Genomic DNA, 20,267 nt, shown 5'->3' with positions numbered 1-20,267 from the left:
CACACACACACACACACACACACACACACGCACACACACTCGAACAAGTGGAAACGTGTTACTGCAATATGAGCCACTATGACAGAATACAGGATAATACTGGCAAAAAGCAACAAAAGCAAAAGAGAGTGACCTTTAAAACAAAGAAAGATAATGTAAGACAGCAAAAGAAGCAGATAAATAAATGTTCAGGAGGAAGGGTAGATATCATGTTTACTGCTCTGCAGTTTGAGAGAGTTTTGATGAGGAAGACGAGCTCTGAGTACGGTTTGTGCAGGAGTTTATCACTCTGCTCGTTAAATCGTTACAAACAAACAAATTGCCCTCGACACTTTCAACTGACATTAGAATGAGTTGCTGACTTAGTTGATTGCCTGCATTTGTTTGTGGAAATATTCACAAAAGCAGTAAAGCAAACAGCCTTATTTTAATTACAAATTAGAAATGTGGGGCGAATCTGACAAGCCTTGAGGCTCGGAAGTGATAATGACAAACCAGGATTTGTTCTGTCACCATAATTCAAACATGAGCCTTTAACAAAATGCAGATTTTACCCAACTGCTCTTGTTTGTTGTTTGTAGGGAGCAACAGAGAAACCAGCACAAAATAATATTTGTATATAGGAAACATTACTGAAAAAAGCCAACAATACATTTTAAGAATTGCATGCGAGATAGATTAATTCCCCTCCCGACATAAACCCTAAAAATGTTGATGACTGTTTATGTAAGGGTGTGCTATATGGAGACAGGAAATGAAATGAGAAATGAATCAAGTATGGCTGTTTATATTAAGATTAGTGTGAGTTTGTTGTGTTTGATGGTTGGAAACTAAATTTCTGGATGTATTAAGGTAAAAAAAAAATCACTAAAATACTTGTTTCTGTTTTCATAACAACACAACCTAAATTATTTATTGAGTGACACAGCTTGTTATGCATGTCAGCAGAAATAAATCCAACGTTAAATAAAATACTCTGAACGCTGGTATAACTCCTCAGGCCCTGAGGCTGTTTGTGACTCTGATTCACACTCTGAACATCTCAGATTTATCAAGTTATAAAGAAAAAAAAAGAAACTTTGGTTAGTTCGAATAAGTGTTTGGCTTTTTTCTTGCCTGTCTTGTAAGTTTGAACGCTCTTGCAAAGACTTTAGAAAAACTATCTGATGCCTTAAAAAGAAAAAAAATAGTATAGGTCTTCTGGACGGGTTCTTCTTTAATGAAATGTTTCGTCTCTCCTCCAAGAGACTTCTTCAGTCTGAGAGTTTCAGGCAAAATAAACTGAGACGTTTATTTTCTAAACATGATGTCCCAGTGGCTTTCAAACCCCAAAACGCATTACGGCAAAGGCTGGTTCACCCCAAAGATCCGGTGCCCCGGCACAAACAGAGCAATATTGTATATGCTGTTAAGTGCCAGGAGGACTGCGACCAGTTATACATCGGGGAAACAAAGCAGCCACTGTTCAAAAGAATGTCCCAACACAGACGAGCTAMWTCTAATGGCCAGAACTCTGCAGTTTTCACTCATTTACAGGCCAGCGGTCACTCTTTCAGAGATGAGGATGTTCTCATTCTTGATAGAGAGGAACCTTGGTTTGAGAGAGGAGCAAAAGAAGCCATTTTTGTGAAGAAAGACCGTCCATCATTAAACAGAGGTGGAGGCCTCCATTTTCAGTTGTCCCCCTCCTACAGCTCTGCCATTGGCAGTATCACTCCACCCCCTGTTAACAATAAGTGTTAATTAGGTGTCAACGATAGCCATGTGATGTGAGTATCAGTCACATGGAGGCAGGGCTTAAAAGCCTGAATTTTGCCTGAAACTCTCAGACTGAAGAAGTCTCTTGGAGGAGAGACGAAACGTTTCATTAGAGAAGAACCCGTCCAGAGGACCTATACAATTTATTTCTTTTTGATTTTTTACCTGGATTAATGAGATGCATCAGGATATCTGATGCCTTGTTCATTTCTTCACATTTAAAGTTTTTTAATTGTTTCCTGACATGTGCACAAGCAWACATTTCTGGCCCACGCTGGCAAAATGAGAAATTTTTTATATTAGTTATTATTTTTTGAGTCTATATCTAAAAGGCTTCAAACATATAYGTAGTCTGTTTAAATGTGGTGATTTATCACCTGATCTGGCAACAAGCTAGTTTTGTTTATGAGAGTGCCAATTTGAAACGTGATTTTTATTGGTCTGGAATGATGTCATTGGGAATTCCAGCCACAAAGTATTATAAAGAAGAATCTCCAAGCTTCACAATGATGTCAAATATTATAAGGAGAGATTTACCAACCCTATGGCATTGTGAGATTAAGCATTATATTATTTTCAAGGTTTAACCAAAACAGCTACAATTCTGTAATTTCTTGATCTTCTTTTAAATCTCTGGCTAATAAGGTGTCAGGTGATTTTTTTAAGAATGGTTTATATTTTCAACTTGTAAAACACTTGGTAAAATGATGCTTGATCAAAATATAATAAACTAATCACTTTTTTTAAACTTTTTTTTAGATAAATAATGTAAAGTCCAGGCACACATTTCTCTTAATATTTTTTGCTAGAATTAAATTAAATCCTAGTAGTACAATAAAAAATTTATCATCAACAGAAACAAACATTCATTTAAACGTATAAATAATTCCTTTTTAAGCACAATTAAGTCAGTAATGTATTAAAAATGGAATCACCCACAATTTATCTACATCATGTGCACCAGCACATCATTTACAAAATACCATTACTGTGTCATTGTTTAACCAAAAGTATAGGAAGAGGAAAACAAAGATATAAGCCTGTACTGTTTATTTAGTCTGCAGCAAAATCCTCAATAATTTCTTCAACAAAAGACAGCTCATTTCATTGCAAACATTTTTCTAAGCCAAATGTTTTGTGGCACATTGACAGAAACTAAATTACTTCATTTTCGATTCTGTCACAATAAATGCTCTTTAAGATAAATCTTGGTGTATCACTGAACAGCATATTTTGATTCTGTTTACTCTACAGACATTTGAATTATTTTGTCGCTACTTTATCTTTCTTTCAATGAATAAACAGAGGTAATTTCAAGTAAAAAAGAAATTCTATCGTAAGCATCATCTGGTAATATTTCACCAGCTGTGATATTTCCTCAGCCAACTCCACAGAACCTGTTAGGAATAAAAACTGAGAGTTTTGCTGGGCAGGCTGCTGCTGTTGAACACAAATGTGAATGACTGAAACCACAAAACACCACAGGTGCTGTGGTGAAGAAGACAACGTGCATAAAGAGGAGCCACTAGGCTCAAACTAACTAACTAACACTACAAATTAAAGAATAACATATTAAGAAACAAAAAAATGTAGATGTTTCAGACAAATCTTTCTTTAAAATACAGTTAGGTCCATGTCYATTTGGAAACTGACATCAAGTTTGTTTGTTTTTTACACATATTCAAGTTAAAGTTATATAATGCATGGACATAAAGCCCAGACTTTCAGCTTTCATTTGTGGATATTTACAATAAAATTAGATGAAGGGTTTAGGAGTTCCGTTCCTTAACATGTTCCCACCCTGCTTTTAAAGGGACCAAATGCAATTGGACAATTGACTCAAAGACTTTTTCATGGACAGGTGTGGACAATTCCTTTGTTGTGTCATTCTTAATTAAGTAGATAACAGGGCTGCAGTTGATTTGAGGTGTGGTGTTTATATTTGGAAGGTTTTGCTGTGAAGAAAACAAGCAGTCAAAAGAGCTCTCCGTAGAGGTGAAATAAACCATACTTAAGATACAAAACAGGAAAAAGAAAATAAAAAAACATCCAAGAAATTGACACAATATTAGGAGTGGCAAAATCTACAGCTTGGTACGTCATGAGGGGAAAAAAAAGGCACAGGTGAACTTATTGATGCAAAAAGACCTGGACACTCATGGAAAACAACTGTGGTGGATGATAGCAGAATAATTTTCATGGTGAACAGAACAGCCACAACCAAGTGAACAACACTCTCCAGGAGGTAGGCTCAATATTCAAATAAAGAGAAGACTGCATGAAAGTAAATAGACGGTTCACTGCACASTGCAAGCCACTCATAAGCATCAAGAATAAAAAGACTAGACTGGACTTTGATATGAAACATCAGCACAGTTCTGGAAGAACATTTTTGGACAGAAGAAACCAAGACCAACCTCTACCAGAATGATGGAAAGAGAAAAGTATGGTGAAGGCGTGGTACTGCTCATAATCCAAAGCGCCACATCAACTGTAAAACACAGCAGAGCAGTGTGATGGCTTGGGCATGCATGGCTGCCAGTGGCACTGGGTCCCTAGTGTTTACTGATGATGTGACACAAGGACAGAAGCAGCCCAATGAATTCTGAGGTATTCAGAGCCATACTGTGTGCTCAGATCCAGACAAATGCAGCCAAACTGATTGGCTGTTGTTTCATACTACAGATGGACAATGACTCAAAACATAAAGCCAAAGTAAACCAGGAGTTTATTAAAGCAAAGAAGTGAAATATTCTTGAATGGCCAAGTCAGTCACCTGATCTCAACCCAATTGAACATTTCACTTGTTAAAGACTAAACTTCAGACAGAAAGGCCCACAAACAAACAGCAACTGAAAACCGCYRCAGTGAAGGCCTGGCAGAGCATTAAAAAGGAGGAAACACAGCGTCTGGTGATGTCCATGAGTTCAAGACTTCAGGCAGTCACTGCCAACAAAGGGTTTTCAACTAAGTACTAGAAATGAACATTTTATTTACACTTATTTAATCTGTCCAATTACCTTTGAGCCTCTGAAAGGAAGGGATTGTGTTTAAACAAGCTTTAGTTCCTCAAATTTAAATGCAATAATTTTGTTCAAACCACTGAATTAGAGTCTGAACGTCAACTGAAATGTTTTGTTTAAAATTCATTATGGTAATGTGCAGAACCAAAAATAAGAAAATGTTGTCTCTGTCCAAATAGATATGGACTTAACTGTATGTCAGAGGATTCATGAGATATTTTGGWAACTGGTTCAAGTTAGGTTTAGGTTTGGGATTAGGAATGTCAGGTTAGTCAGGTTTAAGGTAAGGGGTTATAGAAATGAATGGAAGTCAATGCATGGCCACACAAATATGGTAAAACCCTACAATGTGCAAAAGCATAATCATCCACCTTCAACTTTTGGCGATAAGCACAGACATGTGGATGTGGTTGTGACGCGCGAATACACAAAAGACAGAAAAAAGCTAAGAGCAACAGGATATAAAGCCTGTAATCTGCAAAAAGAACAAATAAATAATTGGCAGTAATAAAAAAAGGTAGCTCCAACCGTTTCCAGGCAGTCTAAATATTCCAGTAAAAACCAGGGAGCAGGCCAGTTGAAAACTTGACTTTGATTTGGTCTTCGTCTCTGCCCAGTAGCCATGTTAACTCCCATTTGCATCCAGCAACATGAAACTGGTGTTGTCTGTTGTAGAGCCACAGTCAGAGAATCAAATTGTCTGGAGGCACACAGGAGAGGCGTGAGGCACCAGCATCAGGCCAGCTGAAGGGGTGACATTTAGCCTCCTGAACAAACGGCTGTGCAACAGAAACCTCCATCCGTCCCCCCACCAAACTGCTGCTCCGGGGACCCTGACCTTCTCCACACACTGACGACAAAAATACTAAAGACTTCACTGCAAAAACTGTCCATTTTACCAAGTTTTAAAATCTTATATCCAGCCAAAAAGTATTTTTGATCTTGTTTTGAGACTGATTTACTAAACTTGGTTTAGGTGGACATTATTTGCAGTGTTGAATGATTTCAATTGAGGACTGCTGCTACAGTGCATTTGTTAAAAACCTCTTCAAAAAAATCTATAAACTTACAGTTTAAAGAAAATAGAATAAAAAGAACAAAATAAGCTCTGATAACTACCAGTAAATAAAACTGATTTAGTGAAGAACTGAGGTCTGATCATTATCAAACTGATTAGATGAAGCCAAGTTTGGTGGCCAGAGGTGTTGATAAGATTCTATTTTTTAAGTAACTAAATGAGTTAAGTAGGAAGAAATGCAGCATGGCTGAATCTTGCTGATCAACAATAACGATGGGCAGTCACATGTCTCTGAGGAGAGTCACAGAGGGGCTGAAGGACCAGCACGGGGACAATAAAGCCAATTGTGCAAAATGCAGGGAATGAGCTTCGATTTGCTATCAGTCTAAACCTCATTTCAGACTTTCAAAAACTCCAAGCTAGCTGTGAACGTTACTCTAAGAAATGAATATAACTTTATGCTAACTAGCAAGGAGTACTTTTTAAACAGGGTGTAAGTAAATTATGGTGCACTGACTGACAGAACGTTTTATCATGTGACTTTAACTTGTATAAAAATGTATTTAGTCCAAAATCAAATCCAGCTAAACTTCACCTTTTAGGTGTTACGACCTGCACAAACACAACCGTGCATCTGCAATGCCGTATGCGTGCACTAGAGTTAGCCACGGTGCCAAGTGCTGCTGTAGCTGAGGGTAAAAGCTGCATTAAAAACACCTTTCTTTCCTCTCACAAGCTTGTTGGCTGTTATTTTAATTACCACATCACAATCTCAGTAATAACATCATRTCCTTTAATCCATTCCACTAATTCACCAACTCAAAATGTTACTTAAAGTCCCCGCGGCAGTAACTCCATTTAACAAGCCATAAAGCATCAGCGCATGCATAAACATATTAACCTTTTCTGCTCTAATTAGCTGACTCCACATCCTTCTCAGCATATCAAAGAGGAGGCATGCTGGTACACTGGGTGGAAACAGAGTGAGGCTAATAGAAATTACAAGAAGGGAATAAACAAAAACAGGTTCACTCGCTATTTGCAAATGACAAAAACAACGTGTCTCATTGCACTAGCTGCCTTTGAAATGAGACCAACCACATTCTAGTGGCCTGCAGACAATTCCTGTGTGTATCTGGCCAATTTCAAAGTGTTACAATATAAAACTGGGGGGCACGGTGCGATTGACATCTCATTCTGGAAATGAAATCAGCCACAGCGATGTGCTAAAGATATATGACCATCAGTCATCGTCCACTGTGAYCTGTTCAGGTTAAGTTCTCGTGGAGGGACTGTTATAGGTTTTCAAAAAAATCTTACAGGTCTGCTGATTTTTGTATTTGATGGGAAACTTTTAAGGTAAACTGAAATGTCATTACACAGCTTACAAAAAATATATTCTTGATGGTTCTAACTAGGAGAAGTCCACTGCGCTGCTCCTGTTTTAAAATGTATTTAGTGTATAAATTAGTGTGAATGCTCTCGTTACGACAGCAGCAGAATCTTTGAGTCACTTTAGAGATTCACCAAGAAGACATTGTGACAGCGAAGGTCAGCTCTGTCATTACTGCCAGAAAAACAGAAAACAAAGGTGATTGGGGAGGGTGGCCCACCTCTTCTGTCAGCATGAAGGAAGAATCCTGAATCATACATGAGAAAACAGCTTAGGCTTCTGATATATATATATATATATATATATATAAGCTGCTATTTTCTTATTTTAAATGTTTTGGACAGTACTGGTAAATATTTATGATCCATGAAACTATTTGACTTGGGCAGCAAAAAGTATTGCTCTGCAATGATTTCTTTCATTTGCAGTGTCCAGAAATGTTAATATTTGAATGTGGGCCAAAAAACAAAACAAAACAAACTAAACTCACTTTACTAATAAATATTGTGTTTATTTCATGCTTTAGCTGCTCCCATTTCAGCTTAAGTTGTGGAAAAAAATATTGTTTATGACTGCAATTTAAAGCTGATGTATTTTGAACAGCACCATTATCACCAAACCAGAGGGGAAAATATTTATCTTCTGTTATAGCAAACGTGCTAAGCTACCAGGCTGGGATTTTACTGAGTACATGTTAGTCCAGTGATAAAGCAAGCTAAAAACACTTCTTAATTTAGTCAAGCAGTTTTTTTAAACCAAACCTAACAAAGACCTTTAGTTCAAATAAGTTAAAATAAAATGTAAAAGGTGTCAGCTTTACAATACAGCACAAAAATCTGATACATGCAATGGAAATATTTTCTCTAATTATTATTATAGTTTACAGTTGGGGAACTTTTGGACAAAGTTAATCATCACTTCAATCCCTCCAAGTTAAGTAGTCCCTATAAAGCCTAAAATTAGTGTGTAATATAGTTTTCCTCTTATCTCAGGCTATACAAGCAGGTAAACACAGTGTTTAATGGAGTTGTCAGAAGCTATGAGGTGTATTGACCTGTGCAGTTCAGTGATGATTCACTTGTGCCTGAAGCTAAGCGTTGACTTCTACAGCTGTGTTAACGCAGCTCAGGCTTGGCTTTAATCTTTAAATCAAAAATCCCTTTCAAGGCAAAAATAAAGCCAATTGATTAGAAGTATTTTTTTTAATTCATAGGATTTGGGATTGTTTTGGCAATGGTTTTTAGACTGATTTTGTGTAACAGCTTCATGGTCTTTAATCAGGTTTAAAACCAAAAGAGTGGAGCCACTGCGAACACAACATACGTGGCATGTTTTATTCTCATTAGCACTTAAAATCACAATGTTTTTAATCTGCTTTTCTGTCGTTTTATTATTTTTGCATATATTAGTTTTATTCATTATTCCATGTTGGTTCTGTTAGGGTTTATATTTTGGCATTTCAGATTTTATAATGCCCACCCCAGCACTTTATTTTGTTTCCTTGTGACTCTCTAATTCACTCACTCCAAAATGTTGTCATTCCAAACATCAACATGACCAAACGTTTTCATTATTTCTAGACTTTTTAAGTTTAGTTTAACAAGATATGTTCAAGGAAAGAGAGTGAACAATTTCACATTTCCACAGCTTTTATTTTGTCAACAGAAACTAAAATTTAGCATTCAGAAATGGAGCATCTGGGACCCTACAGAAAATGGAATGAAGCTTAGTCAGAACAAAAACCAGGAACAATATGTGCTGTGTTTTGGATTCTAAAAACTGTCTGATCAATAGTTTTGTTTGTTTTTTATTTTCAGGAATTTTTTCAGACAGTAAACATTTTATAAGGGCACATTTGTGCTTATTCTTTATTTATAACTTCACACCACCCTTCACCACCTGCCAAAAGAAAAAAAAATAGTTTCAAGCTTACATTATAAGTAGCTGTCATCTATGTGAGTTGCAAAAAAACATCAGTTATTATTCAAATGACAGGTATGAAGTTGACATAAAGTATGAGATGAACGTATGGCTGGAAACTGAAACATATATTTCTGATTACAGGGTGAATATGCACACTAACAGAGAGGTAGTGGTCATAATGTCCCATAAAAGAACATTTAGCAGGCAAAAGCCTGGATAAAGAAGAAAATAAGCTAATGTAATGAATGATCACATTGTTTTAAAGCATATACAGAAAGAAACTAAAATGTTTTAGGATGCATACTGACAGACTACTTTCTTAATGGATGCAGAGTGTTTGCAGATGCATAATCATGTATATCTGTTTTGTTTTCTTGCACAGTATCAGAGCTGGGCTTCTTCTTGCTGTTGGGTTTGATCCAGAAGTTCTTCTTTCTGACATGCTTCAGAAGGTTTTTTAATGCAACTGACCTGTTGCTGAAATATTTAACAATAAGCAAGTCGAAGGAAGTCCTACTGGGTGTCTGCCAAAGCAACATCCACCTATTCAATTAATATTTTATGTTCATAAATGAAAAGATAGCAGCCTTTTCTTTCTGCCTATGATGGGAGGTGTTGCTTGTTCAGTATAAGAGGCAACGTGAGGAATCAAACACTTCAGCTGAGCTCAATGAAAGTCCTCTTCTGAGGTTTTACAGGACCTTTCTTACCATTCACTACTTCATTTTTAATTGGCTTCCATGACAGTGCTTACCTTGCTGATTGCCCCTTTTATAGAATACATTACAGAATGCACACGGGTCCCTTGCCTTCTTTTAACAAATGAATAATAGAAGAGCCGCTGGTTAGGTTGTACAAAAAAAGATGGCCATGTCAACACTTTCTAGCGGCTGATTATAGTATCCTCATCACTGCAAAAAGTTGAAAAACAAGCAACGTATATTTGCGCAACTATGAATAATAAAAAGTATCTGCAAAGCAAGTTGAACCTAAAATTACTGAGCAGCGGCAGACTTTTATTTGTGTTGTATAAGCATGAAAAACAAATCAATAAATTGTGTCACGCAAGGAATCTCGGCAATGAGTCAAAGGCTACGTTCACACTGCAGGTCTTAATGCTCAGTTCCGATTTTTTGAAAAAATCCGATCTTTTTGTGTGAACGTTCACATTACATTTTAAATGTGACCTGCATCAGACCCCTGTGTGAACGCTACACAGCACTGATGTGACACGCATGCGCAGTAAAAGACGTGACGTCTCATCAGCCGGCTTGTTTGTTTACAGAGCTAGCATGGATGCTACATTTTGCGCATCGAATCTGAAGTTGTTGTTTAATCAGAGCCGATTAAATTATTATTTGACCTGCTTCTTTAGTTCAGTGCTTATATCTGAAGCTGCCTCTGACCGMGATGCTCCAGTGAAGCTTTTTTTTTTTTTTTTTGAACGAAACTACGAGCTGGAAAAAAGTATCGACCGAGTATCTAACTGTAGGATCGATACTCTCCGCGACCCAGGCTGGACATGTTATTATCAAACTATCTACTTGGAAAATGAAAAGTAAAAAGATGAAGCAACTGGACTTGTGTTTTGGATCTGTAAACACATGGAGCTACAGATTTAAACAGCGAGACTTGAGGTTAGTGTCTTATCGATCCTTCACCCCCTCCTCCTGATGAAAAAGTCAGATGAATGTGACATGAGCGTTCACACTGCAGTCACTTTGAAAACATCAGATATATATCCGATTTAAAACCACATACTGAAACGGCCTGGGTCGGATTTGAAAAAATCGGATTTGTCGCGTTCAGACTGTCATAAAAAAATCGGATATGAGTCAGATGGGTCAAAAAAATCGGATTTGGGTCGGATTTGCCTGCAGTGTGAACGTAGCCAAAGCCTGGCCAACTTGATGATTTAATGCAAGATCCATATAGAGGTGCAGAAAAACAGGGATTTCTGCTGCACGTTTAGTTGCTTTATAGTGATTAAACACAGATTGTGTACTAATTGTTCCACCTTTTTAATGTTTCTCTCAAACTGAGGATGTCATGGGCAGTCTCGAACAAAACAGCAGAGTAGATCAACTTGACAATAATCTCAAGTTGGAGTAAATAATTACTTTAAAACAAATTACACAAGTGAGGACCTTGAAAACATCTCAAATTAAAATGCCCAACATTTGCTAAAGGAATTCATATCACGTTTCAGAGTTTTAAACTAAAATCATCTTATGTTGAGAATTATGAAGTTGTAGTTGATTTGGTCTTCTTCAAACACCTGGAAATAAAAGCGGAAATGTTCTTCTCTTGTACCATCTTTTAATGTCAACCCTATTAAATGTAACATTTTTTAGTCTCCAGCAAAAGTTAAGGAATTGGCCTCATGGTCCCAAGGGCTGTTGTAGGGAGCGTAGCTACAAACGTTTAAAACTGATGGAGTTAAAGTCAGTTTTGTGCTGGCTAAGATCAATTAGCTTTTTGGGGTTGACTCTAAATCACTTGTAGATGTACATCCAATGGTTTTAATGGTTTCATTAAAATCTAATACAGTGGTTCATGAGATATTTTGCCATTTTGCCAGATTAAAACAATATTGTCTGTCATGATTATTTGCACAAATAGTACAGAAGTAAAGGTTAGAAACGTATAGCATTGATCAACAATGTTCTGCAGGTAAAACTTGTGGGGACAGGGTCCTGGTATCGTACTTGGACATGTACCACTGTCTGAAACACACTTACAGACCAAGCACAGCCCTAAAGTAAAGGGTTGTGTTTAATAGTTTGTAGTTTGTGGTGCCCACTTGTGTATTTATCAATCAAAAAGAGGAAGGAATGCCTTCAATGAGTGGAATTGATGTAGTATTGAAATCACATGAAAAGCTGAAGAAGGTTTTATCAGGGGTCAAACTCAGGTCCTCAGGGGMCACTATCCTACATGTTTTCCTTGTTTCTCTGCTCCAACATACCTGATTCAGTGATTCAATTACCTCTTCAAATTTTGTAGAAGCCTGTTAATCATCCATTCGTGTAAAACATGTGTTCGAACAGAGAAACAAGAAAACATGCTGAATAGCGGCCCCCAAGGACCAGAGTTTGACATCTGTGCATTATTTAATCTTTGTGAAAATAAAGAAAGAAAACAAAAGAGGAAGCCACAAACCAATAATGTAAAAACTATGTTCAGGGCTTCATAATTTCATCGAACAGCTGCAATGACTCTGTGCTGAGTTGTTCCCCCCATGCCACCTTTCCCCACAGATCAATATCAGTAGTGGCTTTTGCTTTGCCACAAAGGGCACAGGGATGACACCCTGATCTAATTCCCAAGCCATAAATCATTCATCAGCAGCAGGTACACAGAGTCAGAGCTGTCGGAGAAGAAGGCTGAGCTCTGACCTTTTCCTGCTGTGAACAGAAACATCCTCTTGTTTCAGTCTGTTCTCTAACATCTGCCTGAAGGAAACATGAAAGAACAAGTTAAGATCATCTAAACACTGTTAATTATCCCTCTAACTCTCGGTTTTTCTATCCGTCTACATTTGTGTCCCCAGACCATGGCTTGAAGATGAGCAGTCCTCAGACCAAGTCGGAAGAGAAAGACTGTTCGACCCCAGAAGAACTGGAGTGTAAAATCTGTTACCAGCGCTACAATGCACACAACCGGAAGCCTAAGATCCTGGACTGCCTGCATCGGGTCTGCACCCGCTGCCTCATCAAGATCCTGGACATCGCTGACAGAGCGGGCTGCATTCCCTGCCCCTTCTGCCGACACCAGACTGAGATCACAGAGTGCCAGGTCTCCGCTCTGCCCGACGACGTTAACATCATGTCCCACCTGGCCATGCGGGACAAGCCCAGTAGCACGGACCAGAACAGGGAGGTGGTCCTGACTCCCAAGAGTTTCTCCTCCACCAGCTCGTCCTGCGACTCCTCCAACTGCCTAGTCATCACTATAATGGAGGTTCCGAGGGACTCGCAGCGCTCTCCAAGCCGGAATGGCAGCTCTGATATCTACGCTGAGCAGAGCCTGGACTCCGTGTCAATAGGCTCTAACGGGCCTGCTGATCCTGATCCCTTGCCTAAGTTCTGTAATCATGTCCCACGCATCTTGGTCTGGCTGCTGGGTTTCTTATATTTTGGTTCGCTGCCTCTAGGAATCTACTTGTTAGTGATCCAGAGAGTGACTCTTGGAATCGTATGTGTTAGTTTAGTGCCATCGAGCCTGACAGTTTGCTTAGTTTACGGGTTTTGCCAGTGCCTGTGTCAGGGCATGTGTGATTGCTTCGCCAGAGGCTAATGGGATGATAACCGGTTGTTCCAGCAATAAGGAAGGAGTCAACTTCAGAGAACATGGGAGATGCTGTCTTCTGTGGATAGATAAGAAGCTCAAGTCGAGAATAACTTCCTGCTCTGCACCGGCTTAGTAACGAGCCCAGCAGGCAGCTGCTGTCATACAATTAAAGGCCAGTAAGATGGAATAAGAAGACTATTTTCAGTCATGTGCTGTGCTTGTTTTTATGCCTRCTGCTGCAGCTCAGACACCAGCTTGGCCAAGAGGAACAGAGCCACGCCGAGCTCAGCGAGTGGCGGGAGCCTACAGTACATGTACCTGCAATCCTGTGATGTATGTTTGTGACCTTTAACTGTTCTGTGTTTGCATATGACCTGGTCTAACAGAACATTAAAGAGCAGACCGTTAACATCACACCAAGTCAAATCTTTAAAGATGAGATTTAAGAAAAATAGACCAAATCATAACTGGACCCTTGGTTTTCAACTTTTTGTTCAAACATAATCATGAATGTAAAATGTTCTTCACAAAATCATTTTAAACAAATGAGAAACTGAACCTATGACTATAACTTGCTGTGAGGCAACTGTGGTAACCACTAATCCATCGTGCTGACCAGGATCATATTATTTGCCAACAAAAAAGGTCTTGTTTGTTCGCACATCTATGATTGGAAAACTATAAAATAAATTTTAAAAACTTTTACGGTGTGAGGCTTATAGATTCTGAGGGCAAAAAGGTGAGGATCGTGACTTTTTGATTTCTGCTAATTAATTTTAACTTTAAATTGTGGTGATGTATTTTTACAGGACAAAAATCTAAACATAAAATGAAACAAAACCTGAAACAATTCAATAATTACATGACTAAGCACAAGGTGAAAAGTCCACTTTGACTGTAACTGTTAAGAATTAGATTAGGACCGATGGTTTTTATATTATTTTTTTTCTCGTGTCATTTATTAGCTTAAATCAGTTCAGTATTTGTGACGAAATAAACGGTAAGCTTCACAACTTCTTCTAACATCAGCACACTTTCCAGTCTGTCAGTGGTTCAACGTCGTGTAGATTTCAGTACGTTCAGGCTTTTCCCTTCAGCTCTGCACACATCCTGTTGAGCCAGATTTGTCTTGTGAGGCGTTGAGAATGAACGCTGTTAAACCCTGACATAACTGGCATTTCTGGCAGCCCTTCAGAGAAAGGGTTTGCAGGCTGTAAAATTATTTCACAAACATGTTTCTCTACGTAACCTGACTGCTCATGAGCAGTGTGGTTTACATTTAATGAGTTACATCACCGTATTTGTTTGGAGCCAAACATGTGCCAAATACTTTGACAACAACATCTTTCCTGTCCTCACATGTATTCATAAAATTAACCTATGAGTCGATTTAGAACCCTCTGAGTGTAATGTTGATCATTAGGGATGACCTGGAATAACATATCTATGTATTTTACATGCTGTTCAGTGTAAAAGTTCAGAGTCTTGATATATAACATTAATGTAGTTATTCTGGATATTAGACTCGCCATCCACAAATCAAACTCAATATCTGACCAAAATGTTATTATTTAGGAAGAGTGTTAACATAGGTTTGCAAACAAAGTAATATCCATTTGAAGTTTGAGATTTAAAAAGCACCAAAACACCGTATTAAAATAAGGTAATAAATGTTCTTCACTTTAGTTGTCAGTGGTTTTAATATTGTGTCTGTTTTTTTGTTTTGTTTGTTTTACATGTTAACTTCTTCTGTTCAGTTTTCTCTACCCGTCTTTACACCCACGCTTTTAGTTTTCTTGTGTTTTCTACAATCTAACATTTGCTTAGTAACACACAACTAAGTGATGCTGTGAGACAATGAATTAAAATGAACTATTTTCAATATGGTTTGTGTGTTGTCTACTTCTGTCTGACTGAATATAAAATAAATAAATCCAAATAGCTGTAATGATAAACACTGAAAACCTGTGTCACCCTTGAAAAATCAGTACAACCAATGGCAAAAGAAGCCGACCTGAAACTACACGAAGAGCAACAGCTGATATGTTTTCTACAAGTAGTCAAATAAGAAAAATAAACTCTGCAATGTTTTCTTTGACATTTACGACGGATTCCGCAAAGCAACTTTTAAACTCATTTGATTCAAGGACTGACTGACAAAGATGAACAAAAAACAAGTCATAAKGTGCTGAGCCTGCTTTATACAGAAAAAAACACTTACAAGGAAACAAAAAGAAAGAAAAAACAGCACTGCTGACAGACACCGGCAGTGATAAAATGTGATTTTCTGCCCAAATTCCAATGATTTGTTAATAACAGATTACAGCCTGTTGTCTCTGTTAGTTCAGCCATCTAACACCTACTATTCAGGACTTGTGTTTAATCAAAACCATCTTCTCCCCTAATCATAAAATAACAAAACTAATTGTCACATAAGATGACTTGATGTACAGAGCGACTCCGTCTAGATTACAAGAACCATTTCTCTCTGAAAAATATTTCAATCAGCGCAGTAAACTGGGCACGTTTTCAAGGACATATAGTATGGAAAGAGAATTTCTGAACATCTGGTTCAGATATAAAACAGTATAAAAGCACAATTAACTAGRCTGATCCGGAGAGGTAAGTGAAGAATGTTTTTCTTCTATTGTGAGCAAAAATGTGGAAGGAGAAACTTCAATATTGAGTAGAAGGAAGAGAATGTAATCTACAAAAAAAATAAATTAAAAAAAAGGAGAAAAATCTCAAACATGGAGAAGGACTCATCCGGTGCTGACAGCCTGCAGCAGGCCGTTCACACCTGTGACCTGGATATAGTTAAACAGGCCCTAACTAGAAATTTGAACATTTTTCCTTTTTTTTTTCTTCCCAGAAGGTGAGGTGGCATGAATTTTAATCATGTATGAATAATTTAGTCCCAATCTGGTTTCTTTTTATAGCCCATAATCCCAGTACATTCAGTTTATGAGCAGGTAAAACTACGGTAACAATCTCAGAGCTGAGAACAGAGTTTAAGATGAAGCAGCAAATCCATCTGTGTTTTAGATAACAACTACTGTAAGAGCCAGTGATGAATAAACAATCTTAAGCAAAAGCACGATGTGAGGAGAAAAACTCTGTGCTGTTRCTTTAATATATTTTTTACATTTTGACAAAGGTGAGGGCATTAAAACCTTCAACAAATGATCTAATTTAAGAGAAAACATCTATTTGTATTCTTYTATTAATTGTACACTGCTATCTCAAAATACATAATCAGTAGGATAAAAGTCGACACTGGATTCGAATTTATGCCATCCATAAAATGGTGCAGTTTTATTGCTGAAATTGTAGATATGAAAATAATAAGGCAACAGAAAGCTCAAAGCAACTGCTTTCATCTGACCTTTTACAAGACATTTTTAGTCTTCAGTCCCTGTCTCAGCAGAGAAAACGCTCCACAGTAAAGTCACTGATAAGGAGCGCTGCTCGAACAGACACTGTCTCATCTTGTTGCAGGACGTCGGTTCGCTAAGATAAGAGGAAGTGATTTACTCAGAGAAAATGTCCCTGAACACTCCTGGATTCACGCTGCTGCCGCCACCATCTGTTCCTCCATCGGTTCAGATGACCGAAACCATTTTCAATCAATCCCTCACATCTCCTTCTCTCCTCTACTTTTATTCTTCCCGCTGATCGTTTCATGTTGAAATACAGCTTCTGTCTTACAGTAAACATCCTTACAGGCATTTGTGTGATTGTACTTTTTTATCTGAGCTTTCTGTTGACTGGCAGTGGTAATATTTAAAAGAATAATTAGATTTTTTTTATCCTATCTTGATCTGTGTTTGATATGAAAGCTTCTCACTTTCCTTTTTTCAGGGATTTTCACACTGGCAGAAGAACATTTCTCTCTGTCATATTATATTTTTATAGTCTTAATGTGGACTTCAGACTTTAGCTGCAGTCTCAACAGATTAAAGAGAGAGAAATGATGGTTGTCCTTTAATGTGTGAAAAAGTCATGTAGAGGTGAACCCTGCAGCAGGTTATAGAACCACTGGTGATCCTTCCAGTGAACACAGCCATAATGATTTTAGGTCTTATTTGTGCACCTGAGCACAGGGATTATTACCTCCGCCAAGAGCGAGGAGGTAATGTTTTCGGTCGCTTATGTCAGTCTGTCTGTGGAAAACATTACTCAAAAACGTGTGGACGGATTGTCATGACATTTAAAACATACTGTATGTGGATACTAGCACAAGTAACATACCATTAAATTTTGGTGATGTTTCAGATCACGATGCGGATACAGGAATTTTTTTTCCTTTTAATCCTCTGGGATCGGCTAAGCTGTGATGCTTTCACAGGGCTTCTGTAAAAACAGTGACAGCTTTCAGTGTTCATTTGAACTGGATTACACAGCACGGACTTAAAACTTTATAAAAGTAATGTTAAAACCAGATGTAACTAGACATGGGTTTTTACGAYGTAAAAACAAGTGTGCATCGCCTTGTAGCATGTCATTGCCTGCAGCAGTGGACTTGCAGAATGAACTGACCAAGTTCAAATGTGTTTTCTAATCAAGTACCAGCTTGTGGCTGTCAGCAGGTGTTTGTAATGAGGGTAATTGTGTGAAAATATGAAGTTAGAATAGTTTTTTTGTTAAACTTATTGTAGCTGGGATTCAAACCCYGATCTCCCACATGAAAGGCTATGGCATTAACCACAAGACCATTGGTACTGGGAAAGTACAATCCCAGTGTTTTTTTCTATGTGTGCAGATAGAGGCAACATTGCCAATGACGATCGTTGACAAAGAACTGCATAATATTACAACAGTAGAGCAATAATATATAAGATGCTTATGCTTATAAGACAATAATATAGTAATACATCAAATTACAAATATATCAACATTGTAATCACTGCAATAATTGAGATTAAATATAATTATTAAACTATGGTGCAGTTCCATACTGAGTAGATACAGCAGGGGGCAGTATTGGACCAACACAAGGTCCATTGACTCCCATTATAATTTATTAAACATAAATATTTCAAATTTCCACATTTCCTCAAACACACCACATTGTCCTGTAAACAGATCGATGAAGATCGAGGAAGAGGAGTCACGCGGTGAACTTCAGACTTGGAGGTTGTTTGTTTGTTTGTTTGTTTGTTTGTTTGTTCATTTTTATTATTATTTCAATGGGGCCAGATCAAGTCGAGAGCTATTTGTACGCAGGTCAGAGGGCCGGTGGTTCAGTCCRTGAACCGGCCCACGGGCTGAAGTGAACCCAGTCTCTCGCGCGCGGTGCATCAGCGCAGGGCGAGCGCTACATCAAGAAGTGACAAGAGGCAACAGGTTCTGGGGTGCTGATGTTTTTCTGGATTCATTGTGCTTTAAACAATGCCATATCAAATGACTTCTCTACCTCTCCTCAGCACCAGTCGGGCCGATCATACCGCACAGCTGATTGCGCAACAGAGCGGCCACCTGAGCTGACGATGAAGAGCGGAGATCAGAAAAAACTATTCCCATTAATCCCGTGCGGGCGACTAAAACAAACAATGGCGCTTATTAAAAATTAAACATTCACAAAATAATAAATGCCTTGTCCCTATTAGTGCCGCATAAATTAAATCTCTTGTCTCTGGCATCCAGCAGAGAGAAGCACAGTGCAGCGGCTCTAACAGGGCCGAGCGGCTTCAAACAGAAAACTTCTCCCATAAAGCTCAGCCTGACAACAAATCAGCTCTGTGGTGCTTACGAACAACTCAGAAGATGAATTTGAAAAGTCTTGTACCAGCTACATCCAACAGAGATGTGTGGTGATCCAGCTCGTCATTTCACTGTGGAATATCACCTGTCAGTCACCAGGGGCGCAACAAGTCGGGGTGGCCACGGGGGGCTGTGCCCCACCAGTTTTATCCTCTTCAGTCCCAAGTTGTGCTTATTTAAATCTTTCCCAGCTATATAAGATTAGCAGTACCATATACATATAAAATGTTTTTAACTATGAATTAAAAATATAAATATATGTTTTACTTAAAATAAAAAATAAACTTAAAGAGTTCATCCGACTAAAAGACAACTAGTATAAATTAAATGTCCTCAAAAACAGGTTGAAGCTTTTCCTGAGGTTAGAGGCATTAAATAAATCAATACTTTTTTAAGCTAGCTGGACTTCTATTTTGAAACTGTAGATGTTTTAATTTATTCGGCAAATGTGTTTCCATCTCTGCTTTTGCGCATTAACTCCATTACAGGATGGGGGAAATTGGTCTTGGTGGAGGTTTGCACTCTCTGAGTGCTGCTAGTTACTTATTATTTTCTGAAAACAAGTAAAAAAAGGTAATTTAAAGCGTTATTTCTTCATGCTTATGTTTTTAGTTCGAATCTACAACCTGGGTTTTAAATAAATCTTAAACAAAATTATATTAAAAACCTTACCTTCACCACATGTAAAGACTAAAGACAGATTTGTTTCTGAGGCAAGCAACATCAAACTAACCAGTTTTACATTAATTGTTCCTGCTCTCTGCAGGATTTGACAGTGACATTGGTACAGTAGTTATAAAGAAAAAAGAATGTTTTCCAAAGTAATTGTATGAATTTTCAATAATTAAAATGCAAATAATCACTTGTGATAAGGAGTTGAATTGAATGTTTATTTTATAAAAATAAACAACAATCTGTTCATAATTTATTTAAAAGTCTTTTACAACATTGTATAGTTTAAGTACAGGTGCTGGTCATAAAATTAGAATATCATGAAAAAGTAGATTTATTTCAGTAATTCCATTTAAAAAGTGAAACTTGTATACAGTATTATATTCATACATTACATACTGTACAAACTCATATATTTCAAATA

At 37.7% G+C, this 20,267-nt stretch overlaps 2 protein-coding genes across 3 annotated transcripts in view; one reads left to right on the top strand and one right to left on the bottom strand.

The window, feature by feature from the left end:
- The window catches only part of zgc:165481 (E3 ubiquitin-protein ligase RNF182), a 17,350-nt gene extending 2,056 nt beyond the window's left edge, over positions 1-15,294 (top strand). Inside the window, exons 1-2 of one of the 2 annotated variants that reach the window (XM_014017987.1) lie at positions 10,714-10,752; positions 12,669-15,294. In XM_014017987.1, coding sequence (XP_013873441.1) covers positions 12,683-13,414 — 732 coding nt within the window. In that variant the 5' untranslated portion in view covers positions 10,714-10,752; positions 12,669-12,682 and the 3' untranslated portion in view covers positions 13,415-15,294. Of the gene's footprint in view, positions 1-10,713; positions 10,753-12,668 lie in introns of those variants that run through there. The other variant, XM_014017985.1, reaches the window with a different exon arrangement.
- Positions 1-20,267, bottom strand: part of cep89 (centrosomal protein 89) — a gene marked incomplete in the record, with an annotated part of 54,239 nt that overhangs the window by 15,523 nt on the left and 18,449 nt on the right.

Source organism: Austrofundulus limnaeus, unplaced genomic scaffold (assembly GCF_001266775.1).
Source record: "Austrofundulus limnaeus strain Quisiro unplaced genomic scaffold, Austrofundulus_limnaeus-1.0 Scaffold180, whole genome shotgun sequence".
Taxonomy (NCBI): Eukaryota; Metazoa; Chordata; class Actinopteri; order Cyprinodontiformes; family Rivulidae; genus Austrofundulus; species Austrofundulus limnaeus.
This window is presented reverse-complemented; position numbering and strand designations above follow the sequence as displayed.